This window comes from Oenanthe melanoleuca, chromosome Z, assembly GCF_029582105.1.
Source record: "Oenanthe melanoleuca isolate GR-GAL-2019-014 chromosome Z, OMel1.0, whole genome shotgun sequence".
Lineage (NCBI taxonomy): Eukaryota > Metazoa > Chordata > Aves > Passeriformes > Muscicapidae > Oenanthe > Oenanthe melanoleuca.
Window position 1 is genome coordinate 60,312,187 of NC_079362.1, and position 23,450 is coordinate 60,335,636.

General features: G+C 37.5%; 1 protein-coding gene and 1 long non-coding RNA gene across 2 annotated transcripts in view; one reads left to right on the top strand and one right to left on the bottom strand.

Moving 5' to 3' along the window:
- The window catches only part of NDUFS4 (NADH:ubiquinone oxidoreductase subunit S4), a 46,939-nt gene extending 44,399 nt beyond the window's left edge, over window positions 1-2,540 (bottom strand). Inside the window, exon 1 of the mRNA XM_056513833.1 lies at window positions 1,854-2,540. Within this exon, the coding sequence (XP_056369808.1) occupies window positions 1,854-2,314 (461 nt within the window). The 5' untranslated portion in view covers window positions 2,315-2,540. The remainder of the gene's footprint in view (window positions 1-1,853) is intronic.
- LOC130265060 (uncharacterized) lies at window positions 1,911-12,572 on the top strand. The gene is made up of 3 exons (XR_008842546.1): window positions 1,911-2,014; window positions 3,476-3,544; window positions 8,550-12,572. It is a non-coding gene; the product is annotated as an uncharacterized LOC130265060 (long non-coding RNA).
- Window positions 12,573-23,450: the final 10,878 nt, after the last annotated feature.

Here is a 23,450-nt window from a genome sequence, read left to right on the forward strand (position 1 = left end):
CTAAATCCTTCTCAGTAATTATGTATGTTAATTCTCACTCCCAAGTAGGGAAGACTACAGAGGCTGATTAAGAATAAAATCGCATATAAATATTTTTCATATACAGACACTTTTGTATAAAACAGTTCTTCTCTACTGAGAGGAGATTTACATTTCACTGCCCACCCAACCAGGAAATAAATACCTTGCAAAACTTATGCAATAAATTACAACCTTAAGCATTCCCTCATACTGCCAAAACTATCTTAAGCTGAAGTGTCTTTTCCTTATTCCATGGAAAATTTTATTCTCATTCTAAATACAAGCAGTGATCACAAAGCTGTGCGCAAAACTTTAAGACAAATTCAAAATGCTCTCCCTCTTCTAAAAGAAACTTGCTGTCCAGATCTATGATCAGGTCACTGTCATACAGAATGTGGAGTGTAAGTTTCAGTCCCACTCAGGCAAATGTCCTCAGCATCCCTCTTACTGAAAACACTAAGGCACCCTAATTTTAACTCACCCTCTGTGGCAAGCAAGGAATCTAATGCACTGTTTCAAAGAAATACCAACTGAAGTGTACCTACCTCATATTTCCATGCTTCTCATAGCCAGCCCTGCTACATCCTACCATTTTTTCTGAAATAATTACTTGAAATGTAGTAAGACTTTAAAACAAACAAACAAAATTATTTTCAGTCTGAATCACTTGACTGACCCAATTTACCACATGGGACAGGCAACACTTCTGTCAACACCACAGAAGAGCAGAAGAAGGGCAGAAAGAAGCAGCTGAACATGAAGAGTAAGTTTCTGCATTAGCATAGAGAAACTCCTAAATTCATAGTCAAAGATTTTAAAGCATTTTTAGGAGACTAACAATTAACCTTCAACACCATAAAAGAGGTGCCAGTTTAGGAGGGAGAAGGCAGCAGTAGCCAAAGGGACAATCAAGAAGATAAAAATATGAAAGAATAGTAGGCCTATAGTTCTTTCTCTGCATATATAGTTTTCTCTGTGTTTCTCTAGTTTCTATATGCACACATACATATTTATATATACATGCACATTTAAAAACCCCCATAGATTTAAAAGAAATTACTGGAACTAATCTGTATCTGTTAATATGTAAAGACTTACAGAGCATAGAAAGCAAACCCTCCAAATCACAACTAAAGGCACTGAGCTACATTATTTCTCCTGACTCGGACCTGTGAGATGCACAAAAGTAAACACATGAATACATCTTCAACACTTGGCTGAGTCATGCACTGGACTTCTAACACAGGTCTCTGCATAAAACAAACAAATAACAAAGTTCCACCTGAGATTATGAAGATATTTCCAACAGTATTTTTAGGAAATCGGCGAAAAAGCAGATATTCACTCTCTGAAAAAGGAAACGTGTTTCGAAAAAGGGGAGGAGAGGAAAGGCAACACGATACAAAAGAATCCAGTGGGGTGCAAATCTCTGGGAACACTGCTGGCGAGGTAACGCTCCCCGGCAGCGAGGCCATGACGACCAGAACTCGACCTCCAGGCACCACAAGGACATCGGGCGGGCGGCCACCGCCAGGCAGACAGCAAGGACGGGCAAGGACACGCACCGACAGACAAGAACAGGCAAGGACACGCACGGACAGACGGGGACGGGCAAGTGCACGCATGGACTGACACGGAGGAAGCCTCGGCCCAGCTCCTGCTGCCATTCTGCCCCCCCACCCGCATCGGGGCCCTACGCGGCTCCCCCGGCCCAGCTCCCGGAGAGGCCGCGGCGGAGGCCCAGGCTCTGGACGGCCTCCTCGGGCCCCCGCAGGCGCCAGGATGCGGCGGTGCCCCCCGGGCGGCCGGCGGGGAGCCCGCGGTGCCGTTACCTGGGCGGCGGCGGGCGGACCGCGGCCGCACCGCTCCTGGCGACGAGGGCCCTCAGCGCCGCTGACATTGAGAGAGACGCCGCCATGATGCTCAGCACAGCCACTGGGAGACGGCGGCGCCGCTGGGCCAAACCTCCTCCGCTCGGACAGGAAACGCGAAGGTGAGGGCGGAAAAAGGCGGCGGAAAAGGCGGGCGGGGAAGGGGACTGGGGTAGGGACTGGGATGGGGGATAGGGGATAGGGGATAGGGGATAGGGGATAGGGGATAGGGGATAGGGGATAGGGGATAGGGGATAGGGGATAGGGGATAGGGGATAGGGGATAGGGAACAGGGACAGGAACAGGGACAAGGACAGGGACAGGGAGCGGTGGGGTGAGGACTTGGTAGAGGCCGGAGCGAAAGGCACTGCTAGCGTGGAGAGAAGGCAGAGCTGATGCCCAGAGCTCCGTGGAGGAGCCATTCAAGTGTTTAGGGTGCTCCTTTTCCCCAGCTACATGTTTGGCCCAGAAACATTTTCTGGCACCGTTGGTTGTGACACCACCTTCTTTATGGGTACAAACTGAAAGAGAGGAAATTTAGTTTAGCTGTTAGAAAGAAGCTCTTTTCTGTGAGAGTGATGAGACGCTGGAACAGGTTGCCCAAAGAGGCTGTGGATTCTCCAATCCCTGCAGTGTTCAAAGCCAGGTTGGACAAAGCTTTGACAAACTTGGACTATGCCCCGTGGCAGGGAGATTGGAAGTAGGTGATCTTTGAGATCTGTTTGAACCCTTAGCGCTTTCTGGCTCCTTGACTCTCGACAAGCCCAAGGGAGGGCAGGCGTCTGGGCTGGCTGGGCCCCTGCGCCTGGAGGCTCCTTCCTGGGCACAGGAGCTGTGGGGACAGGTATTTTTGGCCCCGTTCTTTCCCTTTATGCTTTGCAGGCAAAATGGTTCACTCTGTGCGAAGACATGAAAGTGTTGGTACATCTTCTTTGCCTGTATTTTAGCATACTTCTTAGTTTCCCTGTATGAAATGGATTCACATTCTTAGTTTGCTGAGAGAAGGAAGCCTCTAACATACTGTGGCACTTTCAAGAGTTCTGTTCTATTTTTAAACCTGTTCCAGCCTTACCTCCTATATTCAAGCAAGGAAGACTGACATGACCCCCTACTCTCTTAAAGTGGAGTTGTAATTATAATACATTAACTGTACACTGGATGTAATTAACCGTACTCACGCCCTACAATAATTTGGGTGCTGTGTACACGGTTAAGGAAGACAGATTGCTATAAATCAGAAGTCAAGCATGATTCCGTTCAGTGCCAAAAGCTCAAATGACATTGTTTCCAAAAACACATGGCGCAAAAGCAGTTCTACAGTAGGATCTGCAACATTGTGAAGAACAGGAAAGTTTTTGATTCTGATGGTGAAAGTAGATGGTATTCTTGAAATTACTCTAATTATTTTTATATTAAAAATCAGATTACATTTATGGAAAAAAAAGAGAAAAGCTTAAATGAAATTTCAGCTTTGATTTTACATTAAAAAAAAAAGAGAAAATATTTAGATTTTTTTTTTAAAGCTATTAAATTCCTAGAGGAGGGGAAGTTGGTTTTGACTAACTGTTTCTGCTTTGCTCCAGGAGAAGCAAGCCTTGTGCTTGATTTTAACAGCAGAATTTGACTGAATCAGATACAAAAATTCTGCGCAAGTGAGTAAATTCAGCATTTTCTTGCCCTAAATGAAGGAAGACTGAAAAATAGTTATAATGGAAAGCTAAACAAACTTTCAGCAAATGTCTTCTGCAGTATCAAATAAACAGAACATTAATTTTCAAAGCAACACCCATCTATTATATAGTCCTAATGAAATGTCAGACCTAGAGCTATTATTTCATAGTCCTTGTATCAGGCAGTTGCAAGTCATCCTATCCAAACTTTCCACTGTAAATATGTAATTTTCTATTCTTTCTTCCTATTGAATATTTCTGATTTATGGGGAAATGAAAATGTATGTAGGTTTTTCCCTTTCAAAGCAGGAACAATGCTACAGAAAAAGGAGGAAGTGAAAAACCTATCTGGGCAGCAAAATAGAGAGACACAGTAACAACAGCAATTTATAAATTTGGTGGGTTTACAGATGTATTTAAAATTAATTTTTCAATTATTAGTATGTTCAAAGTCAGATGTAGTAAGACAGATAACAGGAGTCATTTTGTAGCAGTGATGGATTGGAATGGTTTATACGGAGTAGTGGTGTCTTTCATTAAACACAGGTGGGAAAATAACCCAAACTTTTGAACTTAGCCATTTTGTCCAGTGGCTTTGAGAAGAAGACTTGAAAAACTGCTTCCCACATTTTTTTGGATTTTTTTTCATAGCTGTACTAGTTACAAGCCTAATAAAGCATGTCTCTTACATCAAAACTGCCGAAAAGACATAGCAAGAATATCTGCATCTCAAAAAATTTGTTAGTTTTTCTCTCTTCCAAAGTCTTTGTCCAGTGCATGAGTGATGACAGCATTCACACCAACTCAGATTTGCTTCATTTAATCTGAACTTTTCTCTTTTGGGTGCTTTAGCTAGTAGGAGTTTTCTGTCATTTATGTAAGCAGGGGAAGATTTTATCACTTTTCAAAGGCACCAGTGGTTTGGTGAAGCCAGTTGTCTTTGAGGGCTCCATTGTGAACTGAGGTAAATTGTCTGTCTATCAGCTGACAGATTATCATAGCTCAGATGAAGATCTTTTGGGCAGATCCAGCTTTGTGTCTTCTCTCCCTGCCAGAGAGGAAGCCAGTGCTTTGGGCAGCATGTGAAGGCTCCTGTGTTTCATGTGACCCAGCTCTTCAAACTCCTGCCCTCCCTGCTGCCTCTCTTTTGGGTGGGGAAAGGACAGAGGTAGCACATGGCAGCTGGAATTTGAAGTTGCCGCTTTATTAACTGAATCTGCCAAAGTAGGGTGCCAAATTCAGGAGCTGCCTTTGGCAGCTGCAGGGACAGGATGGTCCTGTGTTAGATCACAACTGATGGGTTTGAGCATGTGTGCAAGTGAACGTGCTGCTAATTGCTTGCACAGCCCCTGGAACCATTTTGACCCTGACTAATTAGCACCATCCCAAACAATGTCTGAGCACAGTCTGGGAATAAGCATGGGCCTGGGACTGTTCCTAATAAGCCGTGTGGATGAGGCCTTTCTGGGTTTTGGGTTGTTTTTTCTGAGTAGAGGAGAAAAGGAGAAAAAGTTTAGCTTCATGGATGTGAGCTGTGCCATGTAAGCTGAGCTGCCTCAGAGATACAAAAGGATCCTTAGATTGTTTATTTACTAATTTAAATGTAACCATAGCATTTATTGATTAAGTATTTTTGTATAATAGTCACAAAAGGGTGAGAGACCATTTCAAGACAAATAACCACAGCTCTCCAGAGACAGCATTTGTGGCAATTCCAAGCACACAGTTCACCGTGAAATTAATATGCACCAACAGTCCCTTGCAGTCTGGTGCCTGATAAAGGGAGAGATGAATTTTTCTGTCTCCCACTACTTGCCCAGGTTTATAAGTAGACCTGTAATATACTCCTACACAGGTTGAATGCTTACTATTTTATCTGATCAGCTTAAATTTGTGTAAATGTATTCACACATATAATACAACACCTTTTTTAATCATCATGTTTTAGGTTAAACTAATGAATTTTTGTGCCTGGCAATCTTAGAAAATGGAGTATTAAAAGCCACAATCCTCAAAATAGTTCAGTGCATCAATTTTTGAGGTGACTGCAGAACTACCATTTGAAGTCAATACTTTCATGAAGGCTTAAACTTTTCATTCATAATTCTGGCTGCAAGCTGATCTTCTGTCACTGATATACTGTGAAACACTGTCCCTCAAGACTGAAACAGTTCATGTGCCAGCACTTGTTGTGCTGTACAGTATGCTCACAGTTCCTATTGTCTCACTCTCTGAGGAAGCTTATTAGCTTAACTGTGCAGAGTTAGAGTCATATTTTCTCTTCACATATGTGAGCTGCACACATTGTAAAAATTGGAGAACAAAATTTAACCTTTTACATTTTTCCTGCTAGACTGAGGTTGCACAGCCTTACTTCATGCCCAAACAAATCAGTTCTGGTGGAAATAGTTTTATAGTCTAAAGTAAACTACAGTTAGCAGTGACCAGCATAATTCTTGAGCTATTCCTTTATGTATTGTTGCTTTGAATTAGTTTGTTTTCTTCTGGGTGGCAGAGAGGAACTATGTAGGAAACAATAGCATCAGTCTCGACCTCGACAGTCTAATGGGGCAAAGAACTGGTGGAAAAGGGATACAAAATGCAAGAAAACTGATTATATTGTCCAAAGCTGCATGAATTCCCAGTTTTATTTAATTTATTGGTTGCATTGATTTTATATACAGAAGCTATGATTTTAGGATATCTCTCAGATTCTGACCCTTCAGACAGCTAAGCATGCCAGTTTAAAACAGACTAAATAACATTCATTTACTTTCATAGGACTAGAGTTTAGTTTTTAAAATTCTAAGTTTTAGTTTGAGAATGTTATTTTGAAAATTTTATCATTGTAAAGAGCTTTCTCTTTAAGTAGTGAATCTTATGGCTTCATTCTGTCCCAAATAATTTACTTTGCTGATGAAATATCATCTGCACTTATGCTTGTAGGGTTTTTTAAGTATTTGCAGTGGGACAGAGACTATTCCTATATAATCCTTTGCAAACCTTACAATGCTTTAAGTGTCAGGGTAAATTGAATGGGAGAACTTGTCCCAAATGTCAGTTTCTGCATTACAAGATGAGTTAGCATAAGAACATGGTGTTTTGGGATTTTAGTGTTTATTTACATTCTCTATATGGCAGGCAGGTTGGTAAAAAAGCTGATGGTATTCTCAAAGTCTGTTTTATTGCATATGAAATGTAAAGTGCAGTTGGAGCTGTCTGGATTTAATTTTTCCCCCCCTTTGGTATGGGGGAATAAAATATCTCAGCTCATGCAGGAGAAAAAAATTAAAACCAGGCAGAGCCAGCCCCATTGTAAGCTTCACATGCAATCAGACGTCCTTGCAGAGAAACTCCCCTTCCTGGCTGCACTGCTGCCACTAGTGAAGCACAATTTAAAAAAAAAAAAAAAAAAAAAAAAAAAAAAAAAAAAAAAAAGAAAAAGAAATCACTTTTTATACTCGCTGCTTTCAAGTTAGACATTGACATGTGAACCAAAATCTTCTTTTTAACTATTGCCCGGGAGGCCACCAAAGAATCCCAGCTGACCCCCTGCCATCAGAGTGAGTGATGGTCGGCTGCTGGTGTTGCAGCTCACTTCCCCCAGGCTGCCACCCTGAGAGATCCCACCATCCACCGTCGGTGTGAGTGACATTAGCCCACTGGGCTTTGAAAACACTTTTCAGGTCAGTCACTGCGGAGAGATAGCTTCCTTCACACACACCATCAGGGTGAGTGACGTCAGGCCACTGGGGTTTAAAATACAGACCCTCAGGCTTGCTAAGTTGACACTGCTGAGAAAACTGCTTTTATTGTTGTACATCAGCAGGGACCTCTTTGTCTTTTTTTGCATTGTTTACTTAGAAGCCAGCCTTCCCATTCCCCGACTCCCACCCCAGACAATTATTAACATCTGTAGGGTAATTTCTATGTCTTCTTTCTTTCTTTTTTTTTTTTCCTTCTTTTCTTTTCTTTTCTTTTCTTTTCTTTTCTTTTCTTTTCTTTTCTTTTCTTTTCTTTTCTTTTTTTTTTTTTTTTTTTTTTTTTTTTTTTTTTTTTTTTTAACTGGAGGTAAAACAGATTTCAGTCTTTGAATTTTTATAGCCATCTGCCTTCTCATATGATTTTTGAAAGATCCTAGGTATACTGGAGTATTTGTTAGTGGAAGAGTCTTAGAATAATAGAAGTAAAACAATTGTTAGAGCTTCTAGTCCTTTTAGCTGTCCAGATCAGACACTCCTTCACTGATAATGATAGTCATTCTTCCTTCTTAGATTTTTGGGAGGTTCCTGGAAAATTAAGTCTTCAGGAAATATTCCCTTCAGTCTTGACATAGTATGACTTCCATCATCCTTATAGTTCATTCTGCAAAAGGATTTCTGTGTTGCCAACTGTTATAGAAGTCTTTACGTGACATTTTGCATAGTTTTTGAACCCTGAGTTCAGATGATCAGATTTTAGACACTTTCTGAAATGCTACATGGTATTTAGTATTAAAAAAAAAATTACCTAAACTGGTTAATGTGGAATAAAATATTTTAAAATCATCATTCTGTAATATTGCTGTAAACACTATATGATATAATAATATGTAATTCAGCATAAGTACCATTTTTCTGAACTCTATTTCCCTTTCATGCAAAATTAGGAAATGTTTCTTGATATGTTGGTGAAAAGTAGTGATTTATTTATGTCTGTGAGATATATATATTCTATTAATACATAATAAAGAGCTTTATTTTATGTATATTTCATATATCCCATGTATCTATAAGATTTATATTTATATGTAAAGGATTTTAATTCCTTATGAAAACCGGAATCATAAGTAAATTAAATAAGTACACATGTTTGAAAATTCAGGAAAATAAATTATGAGAAAGATTGCTTTGTTAATTATTAATTTATTTAAAGGTACAGAATTGTATTGAAACCAAAATTTTTTTCTAATTTGTGGCTTTATTTTCCTTTCCTTTACTCTGTGCAGTTTGAAGATCTTCTCTCACTGATCACTTCATTTGGATGCACAAACTCATTTTATACTCAATGTTTCACAAGAGTAGTATTAAGAGTACCACTGTTCTGTGAGAAATTTGATCACTGCAAATAGTCTCTCACTTCAAGTTACCTATTTATTGAATGGCATCAGCTACAGGTATATACTGAATAACTCCAGCTGCTTTGAAGAAATAGGCTTTTGAATGGTTTTGAGAGATTAGGGGAAATTATTGAGAATATGTGATATAAATGTATCTAATGGAGCAATTGTGCTGTCCAGTAAAATACATTTGAAAACAATTTCCTTTAGCCTTCTAAAAACTGAAATATAGAGCAGGAATATATTAACAGTGCAATGCTAGATCAGACTGAAGTCCTGAAGTTAGCATGAAAATGGATCTCAGTTTAATTACCACTGCAAGATATTTCTGAGGACACTGGAGGCAAGGATGGCATTTAATCTTCCACACTGAAGTTCCCATTTAGGTGATACCCATTATTAAAGTTTTCTTACTTGTAGAAGTAGTTTTAAAGATGGAGTTTGAATTAACTTGATTATATTCTCTGGCAGTAAGACCCACAAGCTGGGTAAGTGTTGTGTGGGATACTTTAAACAATTTTCCTAAGTTTTGAATAAGCCCCACCTCACTCTCTATACACAAGATTTTCAAGGCCAACTGCTTGTTCATACTCTACAAACTGAAAGAAGGATTGGACCCTGGACTTCTGCAGAACCACAGACAAGACTGGGAATCAAACTTCTGTTCTATAAAATTTGTAAGACATTTTAAAAACGCTTTTGCATTTTTCTCTTGGCTGCAGCAATCTGTGTGTGATTTGCAATTGTGCACCTGTCTTGTTGACCAGATGGAAGAAAGTGTTACTTCCAGCTCTCTTTGTGCTGCTCACAGGAGTTCCTGTGTTGCTCTGAGCATGCTGGTGTTCAGGCGTTGCTGCCACCACCATACTCCAGCAAGCTCCCTGTCTAACAAGATCTGGCAAAGGGCAGTGTATATTCAGCACTGTGCAGTTCTGGGATTCCCCTGCTGTGGAAATCCCCAGGTCAAAAGACAGGCTATGCTATTCCTTGTGTGAAGATTGATTCATTTGTCACATACCTAGCATTGTGAATCACCCTGTTCAGAAGTTAGAGGGGGCCCTAAAATATAATGAGTTTGCTAAATAAAAATAAAAACATAGTTTGCCTCAAGACTTGTAGGCCTTTCTGATTTTCTCACTTTTCATATTCAAAATATCCTGTAGAGCCATGGGCATTATTTTGGATCTTTGTTGTAAAATAAAAATTAAGTTTTGTCTTAAGGTTTGAGTTTCAGAATCTTGAAATACACAAGAGCTGCCAAAAAGTTCAACATCTGTAACTGTCCGTATAGAAATGAATATGGATATTCTGATAACAGCTCGAACCTGAAATTGAGGTTGCAAAAAAGAGGACAACAACCCATTTGCATTATACTTTCTTTGGCTGTGAGTACTTTGGATAAGGAAATATGAATTTTGTATTTGACTGCCTTGTGCACTGGCATGTTGTGAGAGACCACATCTGTATTTCCACACCTTCTGCATTTGGATTAAAGGCATAAAAATCTTCTACTGTTATGAAGCATGCTATACAGTACTTTAAATTTTTATTGTGTCCATCACTGTATTATTTGCACCAGGAATGGTTTGGTGACACAATTAGTTTCTGCAAAAAGGATCGTGATGCCAGAAAAACAGTATTATTTCTGTAAAACAGCTCTTGCCTTTTTTAAGGATTAATGATTCTGTTTCCATAGAAGTAAGTGTATGAAATATATATTAGCAGAATATTTACTAAATAGAATATTTAGAAAATGTTCTGAAAAGAAAAATCTGAGTGATTTATAAGAGAATATGTTGAAGAATGTGTGATTTTACTCAATACACTGGTGAAGGAACACTATGCCTTCTTTAAAAAAACCCCAGTCAAAGCAAAAGTGACATTAATTCTCTGTCAAATGAAAATGAACTACAATTTTGCAATTAAAAAATTAAATTAAAACAGTCTTCCAAGCATAAAATTATAATAGAAAATAGTTTATGTGGTCCTTTTTTATTTTGGGGTCACTTTTTTCTTTTCTTGACAAAATTGTTGCTGATTTGGTCATGTATCAGATTTAGTTTTCACCAAAAATGGTTGTATTGCAACACAAGGAAAACCCACTTTCATACAAATAATATGATCATTACTTTTCCTTTTCCTACTCTCCAATGAAACAGTTAAGGATTTGCTTGTGAAATTACCTCTCACTAGTTCTTTTCTAATCTTATAAATTTATTTATTATCACTTTCCTTACCTTTCTTCCCATGTTTTTTCTGGCCTATAAGTCTTACACTAACAACTACCTTTCTTTGGGTAATTTTCTTTTTACATTCATTTCAGAGAGATGATCCCATTCCACGAGGAAAGCAGAAACAAGTTTAAATGAGAGACAGTTCATCAAAAAGACTTGTAATCCCTGTTGTGTCTGTGTATTCTTCATGTCAATTTGGAAAGTATCATTAAAACTATCCTTCTTTCAGACTATTTTTCTCATATATTTTCCATTTTATATCAATGAAGTACCGTGAAAAACGGGCAGAAAACTGTCATTTTAAGTATTTTTAAATTGTAATTTAAGTTACATTTTCTTCCCATCTGATAAACAACAGGCTAAATACTACTGTAGCTCTCCTATTTCTTTCTTTGTACTTTATTTGCCATGTCACACAGTGGAGACTTTTCCTTATTTTCTGTTTTCCTCATAATAAGGTAAAGGGTAGTGGTATTACAAGAGAGTAATAAAATCCCTGTTCACAAGTATATATCAGTGATCACAGAAATTGTGACTAAAATAACAGATACAGTAAGTGTTCTTCAGGGTCTTTTGTTACTTTAGATTTAGGTCACAAAGTGTATTTCCCAGGCTGTTGTTCTAAGAGGAGCCCATCTGACAACATAAACATTGTTTTACTTTTTCAGAACACTGGCTTTGTAGCAGCCTTGAATTAAGAGTTTTCAGAACTTTTGCAATGTTCGTAATAATTCCTTTTAAATCATGAAGATTAATTTTTAAACAGTACTTTTCCTGCTCAAATCCTCTGCCTGTGTTTCCATATGGTTTCATTTTAATGCTTGTTAATCCATACTATTATTGCTTGCCTCCTTTTGCTGGAATTCACTGGAGGAAAGTGCTATTAGGGTTTTCCTTTTTGAAGAGGAGGGTAGTTGTTCTGAAAAGAGAGCACAAGATGAAATAAAAGAGTACATTTATGAACAAAATGGGCATAATAATAAAGGTTTTCAATTGAATCTCTCTGGTCTAGAGGGGATCACTAGCGTTCTAAATGAGAACAAAGACTCCCAGAAAAAAAATTAAGACATTAGCAATATTTTCTGGAGGCTTAAATTTCTTCTTATGTCTCATATCTCTAAGTCAGATGAATCTTAGAAATGGCAAAAAATTATATCTGCTCACAAAGATTATTTTAGTTAATATATGTAACAAATGTTTAAGTAGTATCTGACAGGATCAGACAATTTCAAGGAAGTACTTAGCTTCATATTTGGTTATTCAATGTATTCCTAATTTATATTACCTTTTTTTATACTAACTTATTCAAAACCAAATGCATTTTAACAGATATGAACATAAAATAATTTATAATATTGCCTCATATATGTTTAAAATCCAGGTCTGTTTTTGACATCGATATTATAGAGAGTCCTTCATGCATACAATTGAGATATTCATAGCCGTAAAGAAACTTGGAATGTGCTAATATATTTCACTGAATTGAGGCCTCTAATTCCAATGACCTAAAAAACCCCTTCAAAAAACAAGGAAGCAACTGGAAAAAAAAAAGTACATTTTTTCAGAAGAAGATTTAAATAAAACTTGCTATATTTTATATCTAGTAAAAAAGCAAATGCAAACTTTTGCAGTCCTTTGAAATATCCCCTTTATTGACAAAGTTGCAATTTGCACTTTAGAAAACAGCTAGATTCCCAAAGTGCAGTGAAAATAAAGAAGGAATTTTCCCTTTTCTTAGTCATCTGTCTTAGGAACACAGACAACAATCTTGGAACACATTTTTACATGTTCTTGAATTTCAATTTTGGGGGATATTTCTTGAAAAATCGTCCAAGTTATGAAGTCCATATACCACATTACATTCTGTAGTTTTATAAATGATCAATGTTCGATTTGCCAGCAGGAAAACGATATATCCGGTAAACCCTAGATCATCCTATATTGGTCCTAAACTTTGTTTTATTGTTGCTGATTTGCTACAAAAGTGTGGGGGGACGGATTTCAGGAATGCTTATGCAAATCATTTTGAATTTTGCATTGATTAATTATCTTTGTGACCTTCATCACCACACCTTTCAGCCTTTAAGGTCTCCCTACAAAGGCAAAGCCCACAGTTTCTTTCGTGTATTTATTCTGTTTTGGCTGTTGTCTCCTCAGGTTAAAAAGCTTTTATCACCACTTTGATTTCTGTGTTCAAATTCTTTCCTGGAATGCTTTAAAAGTTTTGCAGTGAGAGTTTCTCAACTTGAGAAACTGTACCAAGAAAATAAATTTTAATAGAAAGCTGTTAAATGCAGGTTATTGTTGTTGTAAATCACATTTCTAGAAATAGTGGGAAAATGCTTTGGTCTTTTTAACCAAGGATATATAGGATTTAGAAGAATATTTTGGCACTCCCAATCTCCTCCTAATTTAGGCAACTATATCATATAACCTTTTTTGATAAAGTTCTGTCTTAAGATGATCTGGATTAATTTTGTCACATTGCTTCTTAGAGAAGTCTGTTCAAGAATTCCATTTCTCTTTGTATCCTATCCTGGGGTTGTGTTTGACTTGAAGTTTGTTCATATCACACTATTGTGTTGTATCACTTTTAGTTGTTCCTCACCTGCAGTCTCATTCTTTTTTCTGTTTTCACTAGGCAGTTAATCATGGTCATATGATTATTTCTGAGTTGTATCTACATCTTTATGTGTACTACTAGCGTGTATCCTAATGTTTGCTGACAACATCTGTATACTTGGATCTTTTTCAAGGTAAAATTGACAAATACAATAACCAAGATGGTTTAGAAGCACTCAGGTGGGGTACTCTATTCTTGGGATCACTTGTGATTATCTCTCTCTTTTTTTTTTTTTTTTGTTTTGTTTTGTTTTGTTTTGTTTTGTTTTGTTTTTTCCTTACCTGCATTATCATCTTTCCTGTAATCCCCACCTTCTTCTAGGATAACTAAGAATTTCCCTTATGGTGTCATGGCATGATTTTTGCTGATGCCCAAGCAGATTATCTCTGTTTCATTTCCTTTGTGTGAACATACGTTGTTTATTTTTAAATGTGTGTAATGCTGTATCTGATCAGAGGTTGTCATTATAAATAATAATCTTATCTATATGGAAGCTTCATGAAACCTGAAGCTTTTTCTCCCACGTCTTAAACAGCAAAAATTGCAAGGTAAAGTTTTCCCAGAATGTCATTAACTTCTTCTCTTTGCCATGTCAACCAGCTGAAAGCTGTAAGTCAGAAACTAAAATTTGCTTATTAATGGAAAAATACGACATTGGGATGTCTGAAACTGTAAATATCAGCAAAAGTTTAAATACTTTGGTGTAAAAATAAACACCACACTCAGACTTTCTAGGGAGTGTTTATATTGGAAGTTGATTCTAGCCTAATCAAATTTCTTGGGTGTGTATTACTCATTCCCTTTTTGACAAGTCACCAAGTCGTGCTTTTTTCTGGCATAGGTCATCCTCCTTTTTAAGCAAAAGTAGGTGGAGAGGTTTCAGTAGAAAGGAATCACAAAAGGTCCTTTTTATTTCCATATTATCCCCTGTAAATATTTGGAGGAAATTTATATTTCTTTGTAGTACCCTAGGTACTTGATGTTCCTTTCACCAATTCCTCATATTAGGTTTCCAGAATGAGAATACATTTACCATGTAACCTGTCCAAGAAAGACTTGAAGACCTCTTGAAAATTATACAGCAGCTAAAACACTACAGAATTATGGATTTTGAGTGCAAACTACAACCAAAAAAGGGTCCCTGTTAGCTAGCAGGATGTTATAGCAAGCTTTCGGAACTTCCATCTATTTAGTCTTATTTTTTTATGTATTTTTAAAAATATGTGTGCTTTTTTTTTAAATTTAAAGGTCATAATTTCTAGAGATGTCATTTCCATAGCAAAGCACTTCTTGATGGTATCTTTTAAACGTATACAAGCAGTTTAGACACCTTGATGTAAATAGAGATGATGTAAAAATTAGGAAACTGACCCACAAGTCCTTGTGTCTACAGGAAAATAGAACAGTCTTCTCTTCCTCCATGCATGGACCAAGTAAGTTAGATCAAAACTTAAAGTGATAACAAGAAAAATTCTTGACAGATGTCTTTAGTTGCTATTGGATCTGCTAGATTAATGAATGAATCTTAACAAACTCCTAAAATTAGCCTCAGAAATGCAACTATTTTGCAAGTCACTATTCTGTAGTTTTCTTGTGCCTTTCTAACTGGTTGCCTTTATATCTCTAAAGTTGGGATTTCACCGTTGCCAAGGCTCATTGCCCATTTCCTTTGTAGTAGAAATCTTATGTTAAAGTCATTAAAGTGCTGGTGGCTGTCTGAGACTCTCAAACAGTTCTACCCGAGTCAGAATGTTCTTCCAATAGGAAAATTAGAGGGCTTATCTTATTGCAAGAGAGTGGATTTTCAGAAGAACATCAGGCTTTGCACATATGAAGGGACTACAGCTCTGACAAGTGGAGGACTAATACTGCACGGAGCTCCTGGGCTGACTTGGGTGCTCAGATCAGGTGCAGATTTCTCCAGCTGTCATTGAAGTGAGGGCTCAGAAGCCATAACTTCACTAATTTCTATTTTGTTTGGGTTCCTTTCACCTCAGTGAATCAACTAGCTCTTTCTAACTAAGCCTGCAAAATCCTAATGAAGACAATGCAATTATCATACTCCTCTGAAGTAGCAAGGCAATAGCCTTGACTTTGCTTAGTTACTTCTGGAAAACTAGAGTGCTTTTTTTCCACAAGGATGCTCCAAACAGGTGACTTTTAATCAATTCCATGCCAGAATAAATGTCTGTGATTTAGCTCCTCTTATTTGCATCCTAGGATTAGTAGTCCATTTGGCTATTTTAATATGCTTTGTCATGAATTCTTACTTTCCCCTCTGCTTCTTTTTCTATTTTGATATTTGCTTTAACTTTGCAAAAATTTCTGTGATCTTTTCTAACAGAGCTTCATTATTTATTTCTATTCAGAAGGTTTGATAACCTGTTCTCATGCAGACAGATCAGTGACATACAAGAAAGGAAATGTGAATTATCTGCCCACATCCCACAGTGTAGATAGCATCTCAGACTGAGTTATGTACCTGGAATATTCCTAGTAATATCAAGAACCCATGAGGTGTGTCCAATAGCACTTCATTCTTTCTCATTCCTTGTTTTAGTCTGCCTAGCTATGTTTGTGCAGACAGCAGTTCTTTAATTTAAGGATGAAAGAAATTATTCTAAGCAATTTTTTACTAAAGTGTCTTTGCTCTTGAAGTAACATGTTGATTCCACATACCATTGAGACTGTATTATGTAGTTCATTACTCAGAATATCAAGACAGAATTGCCTAATAAGAGGAACATAAGACAAGATGATTTGCATAGCTCAGTTGAACTTCAGAGTTTGCATTTCTGAGCAGGAGAAAAAGCCAAGATTCCATAAGGCAACTACTTATTCCAAATCTGGCATTTCTCCTATTCAGAAACACAGATTGTGAAGTTCACTGAAGTGACTGAAATCAATCATTTTTTTTTCCTGAGTATTTTAATAACAAACACATTTTCTGTTTATTAGTGTTTTTCTTATATACTTTTTACATATTAAGATATTAATTGAGTATATTCACTTAACTGCTGTCTCTTTCCTGATTCTCCAAGAAAAATCTCTGTGATACATTTAAAGGAGTAAGGAACATAGTCAGGTTGATACATGCTTGACTTTGCTGGAAAATTAAGATGAATATCATGCACAGCTCATTTGTGGCTTTGTCTTATGTCATTCCATCAGTTGCAAGTTATACAAGTAGTTTCCAGAACCATAGAAATAAGGTGTTTCACACAGACAGTGTGTAAACCTGACCTGAAGATTGCGTTTGTGTGAATAAATTAAATGGACTCCTCTTTGAAGCCTCCTCTTTGTCTATATGGCTTTTCCTTCTGACTGTATTAACTGTATTCTTATTGGGGACTATCCTTGGCCTGTGCAGATCCTGGAAATACAGTTTTGAGTTGTAGAAGAGAGGTAGTTGGCCTGAGCCAGAAGTATACCGGGAACCTTGATAACAAATTCACGCTATGCTTGCACACCCATGCTGTGACGCTGACAAGCTTATCGATACAGCATTGCCAGATTTTGGTGTATCCCTGCCTGCCTTAGCATACTATCCAGGGTCCCTTTCTGGCTCTTAAGCCCCAGCCCAGCTCTCTGTGCTGAACTTGGTGGCTTCAGAACACGTGCCTTAGCATAAGTGGTGGAAGGGCAAAAACACCTCCTTCCTCAGCCTAGATTTATTTAGCGGCAGCAGTGCTGCTTTGCAACCTGGGGAGAGGAAAAAATAAATGCTATGGTGGATCTGTCAGACCTTCCTCATGAGCAACAGTTGTTACACGCCCTCTACTTTGTTGAGCCACTTGTTCCCCCATTGGAGGCTTTAGACAAAGATCTCATCCGTGATTTGCAGGTTTTGAGAAACCCACAAAACCTCTGAGGATTCAGTGCACAGTCTGCCTGAGATAAGACAGCACTGCAAGTGATTGTATGTGCAAATAATAACATTCATTAGTTTTCAATATCCAGATAATTTGTGCAAGCATTTTTCCATGAGTGGTTGAAAAACTGACTTTAAATATTTTGCTTTTCTTTAGTAAAGATGAAGATTTCACAGTGACAAACATATTCAACTCTTCTTCTGGGGATCACAAATGTCAAAATATTATGTTGTTTGAGGGGCTTTTTTGTTATTAACATCATCAGAACAAAGAGTAAGAACATAGGTTCTGGGCTTGATGCATGCTGTTGAGTATTTCACAAGACTATAATAAAAGATTATTTGATATGTTCTTATATGATTTGCTACTGCAGTGAAAAACAACTATTAAAACTTTATAAGCAGCTGTGGCTTACTTGCTCCTGCAAATAATCAAATTCTAAATAACAATTTGGTTTCTATGGTGCTTCAGAAAATGGTGTATTCTAGTCTGGTCTATACTTGATACACTTTACTGACATAATTATGTTTCCTAGCAATACAATTTTTTTTTTTTGTCATGATAACTATCCTTCACACTACCCTTTTAAAGATGTAGGCATGCTGACATTCTTGCTGATGATATGACTCTTGTTTCACTGCCAGAGAAAGAATATACCTTTAAAACATATTTACATAGATTAAGATAGAATTACCATTTCTAGATGAAGAGAATGATTTGCCCTATGTGGGACTAAGTGGAAGAGGTGTTCTTAAATGCAGATAAGACTTCAGTTTCATAGGACTGAACAGTTCTGAATAAAGTCCTCTCTGCTTGACAACAGCCTTGCTGACTCTAAATGGCTTTATCATGTTTTTCAATGTTTGTTTCTGTTTTGTTTCTTAAAATCCCCAAGTTCTTGCATAACATGATTGCTTCATAGAAGCCATATATTTCTAGTATTCATAGTTCTGGAGAAAAAACATGAAAATGGTTATACAGTTCCCACTTCTAACAGAGGAAATGGAAGGATCTGAAATATGCAGTTTTTAAAAATATGGTAAGCTTTAAATGAAGTTCCTTCTTTTGAAACCTAAAATTTTTAGTTTTTATTATAATAGCTTCTATAAATGTTATTTGCCTCAGTTAATTTTACGTGTTTGGATCTCAGTTGCCAAAATACTCAGACCAAAATTTAAGAACGTAATTTTTGATGGGGCAGTGTATATTAGAAGAGTGTGTTTTTCAGCTTTGGAGACTTCTGCTCAAAATTGTAGCTGATTTCAATAAGTATGCTTGTCTTTTTAAGATGTGTTTTGTGAATTAAAACTAGGGAGTTGTACTCTGTGCAGATACTGGTTAGTAACATTCCAAGACATGTAGATTTTGAATAAATTTCACAAGAATAAGATACCCCACCATTTTGTTAAAATAAACAGTGTCCATGAGCCTTCTCAGATGTAGTATCAAGAAGGGGCTTTCTGCCCATGTGTGACTGTACACATCTGCTAATTCAGAGATTTAAATGTGAAATCCAGCATTCAGGGACACCAGGTGGATATCTGATACTCTCTGAGGAATTTGTCCTTCATAAACCATTCTATGGATTATTCACAGCCATGCCTTTTTCCCTGATTGTGACATAAAAAATATGGATTAAGTATTTGTATCAATAATTAATCCTGGTATAAATCAATACAAGTTACTAATAAATGAGAAACAGAGACATATTGCTGCCAAAAATCAGCTGTTCATGCCTCTTCACTTACTGAAATGGCCTGCCACATATCATAATTTTTGTTACTGACTACAAAATATTTCTCTAGGTGAAAGTCAGAAATAATGTCCAGCTCCACAGTAAAAGCTGCAGTTGTGGCACAGTATCATTTTAGATTGAAATAAATATGCACAGAGCATATGAAATAAGGTGTAACTCTTTATGTCTACTTTCCATGACTCTTCAAAAGTGCTTACATGTTTAAGTGCCTAAGGGCTCAATTCACTTGTCCCCACATAGGGATCTTTTTCTATCTAGAATTCATTGGCTTATCAAAGCTCCCTTGGGGAGTGTCAGAAATTACACCCGAGCTATGGAAAAACTGTATCATTTGGGTACTGCAGCTGAAGACCAACAAGGATATTCTACAGCGCCTGAAGTGGCACTAAATTAATGTGTCCTGGCAACTAAACCTTCAAACCTTCACCAGTTTGGGCTGGATTCAATCTTAGGATCTGTTCTTGCAGAAGGTTTCTGTGCCACTTCTTCTAAGGAACGTCAGACTTCAGAGCGGTTATCCCTTTCTGTTGAGTATTTTTCTCAACACAGTAGCTCTTTTCTTAGCCAACACACTTGTTCCTTGCCCAAAGATTATATAAGTGGTGAAGGACAGCCCCCGTGCTCCCCAGTAACAAAGCAGAGTTCAAAAAAAGCCAAAGACTTTGCTCTATGCCACAATGATGATCTGGTGTTTTGATCATACTTACAAAGAATGGCGAAAGTGGGAGTGGTATTTTCTGGCCAAGGATTGTGAGGGAAGTAGTAACTTCTAGCTACTAATGGGTATTTTAAAGAAAATAGTGGGTGTGTCTTCACTGCGTTATGGGTTTTATCTTTTCAAGATGTAATACTCAAAATTATGAATTTAATTCTCAAATATCTCTTCATGTATCTGACGCATTTACTTGAATCTGTCAATAAATCAGTCAGAAATGAGACTTACCTCTGATAAATATAGGCACTGGTAAAACCATTGTCCCTCAGCAGTGATTAAACATACTGTCCACATAGGGGTCTCACCTAGTAGCATAACATCAGTGCTTCCCGAATTTTTTCCTTAGCAACCCTACTTCCAGGGTCACAACCCCACTTTCGTTTTCACTTCCAGGCTTGTGGGCCCCAAGTGGGGTCATGACCCTAACTTGGGAACTGTTCTATAACACATTGAAAAAATTAACATACCAGCCAGTAAATACATCAGCAAAACAAGCCTATCCAGTCTGCCCAAGACCCTGGTTGTCTGCCATCCCTACAGGCCTTACCTATTAAACATGGGGTTTCAAAACCATGTATCTACTTGCAAGCTCGCATCCTGCTTTGTGCATGTGTTACCATTGTCTTGTAGTCTTCCCCTGTGCTATTAGCTAAGTTTGGTGTTGACAAATATGTGCTAACACTTTTGAAAATATGACCTCCTTTTTCTTACTCATTCATATATTGAAGGTGCTGCTTAGATTTATTATTTGCACATAATAGAGTTCACAGTTATTGTGTGTCAGAAACAAGATCTGGAGAGTCTACTGCTCCCACAGCTGGAGCAGCACATATACATCTGGTAAAACTGCAGCATGAATTGTATTGTCCTTAGCAATTAATCACTTACACTGTATTCTATCGATTCTCCTCCTCCTTAACTCCTACTGGTCTTTACCTTCTTTTCTATTTCCTCATCTGCTTTCTGTTCTCCATTTCTTATGAGTCTCACATTCCATTTTTTAGCATCTTGTCCAGAAGTGCTGAGTCTGGATGTTGACATGCAAAAGTTTCTACTTGTCTTGTAGAGCATTCTAACACTACACTTCAAAGAGCTTTGCGTCAGTTGTGAAAGCACAAAGGTTAGCTGAAATCTCAGTATCTGCCTTTTACAGTGGAGAGATTATAACACAAGTTCCATTACCCACAGTCACCAAAAAGTCAGCGGCAAAGAAAAAAATGGATCTCCCATTCCATGTGGAGTATCATGGTGGACTCCAAGCAACATGGTTAGCATGATATACCAGTAGATGGCACCTCAGCATACATGGCCTTGCTCATGCATCTGAGGGTCTGATACAGCTGGCCTTCTGGTGTGTAGTTCTTCACATGCAAATTATACCACAATTTTCTTTCTTTTTTGTACATGTGGTCTTTGCACTTGTAGCTTTACTCCACCATTGTCTTTTTTTATTATTATTTTTATTTACCTTGCTGTAACACTTTCCTGTTACTTCTTCATTCCTCTCAATTTTAAATTTGCTATGTCTCATTTGAAAAAGAATAAAAAAAAATAAATAAACACTGCCCACCTAAAACAAAAACAAAACCGAAGAAAGAAAAACAAATCTACTAAGAGAAATATCACTCACTGCTTTTTTCAGAAAAAATATTGTGTAAATCCTGACTAGTTTGTTACGAAGGAGATCTGGTGGTGGTGAGTGGAAGCAACAAGGTTAATTCTCAAATGTTAAAGCCTCACCATGTTTTTTTTGCCACGTGAGGCGAAGAGTTCTCTGCTAACTTCCAGTGTGTCTGTGAAGCACACTGTATGTATTCAATTGTGTATGTTAGACTACACTTGCTGCACACAGGCTGTGGCTACACACTTCAGGTTCTGGGGTTTTTTTCCAGATAGGAAATCAGGATTTTGTTTTGGGCTTCTGTTGTGAGCCATGACTGGGTTTTGCCCCATCAACCCATGTGTTGCTGCTTGCCATGTTGCTGACAGTGACAGGTGCCTTTCAATTAAGGCTGAAGTTCCATCAGAGCCTGCAAGTGGAGAATGCTGGGGAGATTAATAAATGAATTGTCACAGCTTCCAGGCTTGCTGGGTTGAGAAGTACATGAACTCTCAATTTTGTGCGCTGTGTAAATTTGGAGCTCCAGCTCTGTATATTTAGAGGGATGGGCTCAATCTCTTTTCTCTTTCTCTTAAAAAGAAAGAAAAGCCTTAAGGTTGAGGTCCAAACATGGAAATACTCATTATTTGTATATATTCAATGTAACTAATTTTAGGCTTTTTGCAGTTTGGCTGGAGTCACCTTTTGAAACAAGGATTTTAATTGATCTGACTAAAACACTGTAGGTGGGAAAAGATTATGGAAAACATCCCTGAAGGGCTTTATTTACTTGCTCCAGTGGGCATTATCTATTATATTTCCAAGTGTCTTGTCTTGGACTTGGTTTTTTTTTGGTTTTTCTTGCTGTCTTGACCAATCTAGCTGGTACTAGTTATTGTCTCTTTGAGAATTATTGCCACTACTTAAAAAAAAAAAATTGCAAATCTGAACAATAGCATCATTTTAAGCTGCATTTTAACTGTTTGTCTCTTTCATTTTAATTACTTGTTTTCACTTAAAAATATAGAAATTTCATGCATTTTCTTACATTTTGTCTACTACACATTCTATGCACAGAGTAAATATTCTAAGTATAGGTGCCACTTTGCTTGAACAGTAAACTCACTAAACTCTGTGGGAAAATAGCATTTATTGGAAATGTTAGAGTCACTTAATATAATGGAAAGACATATTAGAGAAGCAACATTCTACATTCCTACTGGTAGTTGCATCCTAGATCTGTTGTGATGTGGTTCCTCCTTCAAGGTTTCTTGAGGGAATTATTTCTTTTAACTGGACATTCCTTGCTGATTTTGGAGTCTGTATGAGTTGGGGGTAGGTGGGCATGCCTTTTCATAGTATCATAGGATAATCCAACCTGGAAAGGTTGTCAGAAGATCATCTTCTGGATTATGCTAATGGGGAAATTTTCTTTTCCTTAAACCTTGTGTGAACTTCTCTTGCTTCAGGTTATGCACACCTTGTCCTGCTACACATGCTGCTACAGAAAGCCTGGAACTTTCCACACAATGACCTGATTGTAGGTGGAAAAGGCTGATCTGAGGTGCTTCTTTTCTCCAGGCAGAAGCAGTTCCATAACTCAGGGCCAGTGATCCTTGCAGAACTCCATTGTCATCCGAGCAACCTGTCTCCTTTATCCAATGACTTGCATTATTACCTATCTCTCTTTTCTATGGGCCTATGACCTTTTTTTAGCAATTCTTCTAAATCAGAAATGAGATTCAAGCACATTTTAGTACCTTTGGTTGCCATCCACCAACATCAACCTCATAGTTTCAGGTGCCTCTTAAAATATGAAGGTACTTTGAAATTAAAACAAGTATATTACATGAAGATCTGCAAAAGATTATAGAAACACTGTTACCTGAGTAAGAATATTTCAAATTGCTTGAAAAATTGCTTGGAAAATTTATTAAAACTGTATCTAAACTGTATGTAAACTTCTTATGTAAAACTTTTTGCATATAAC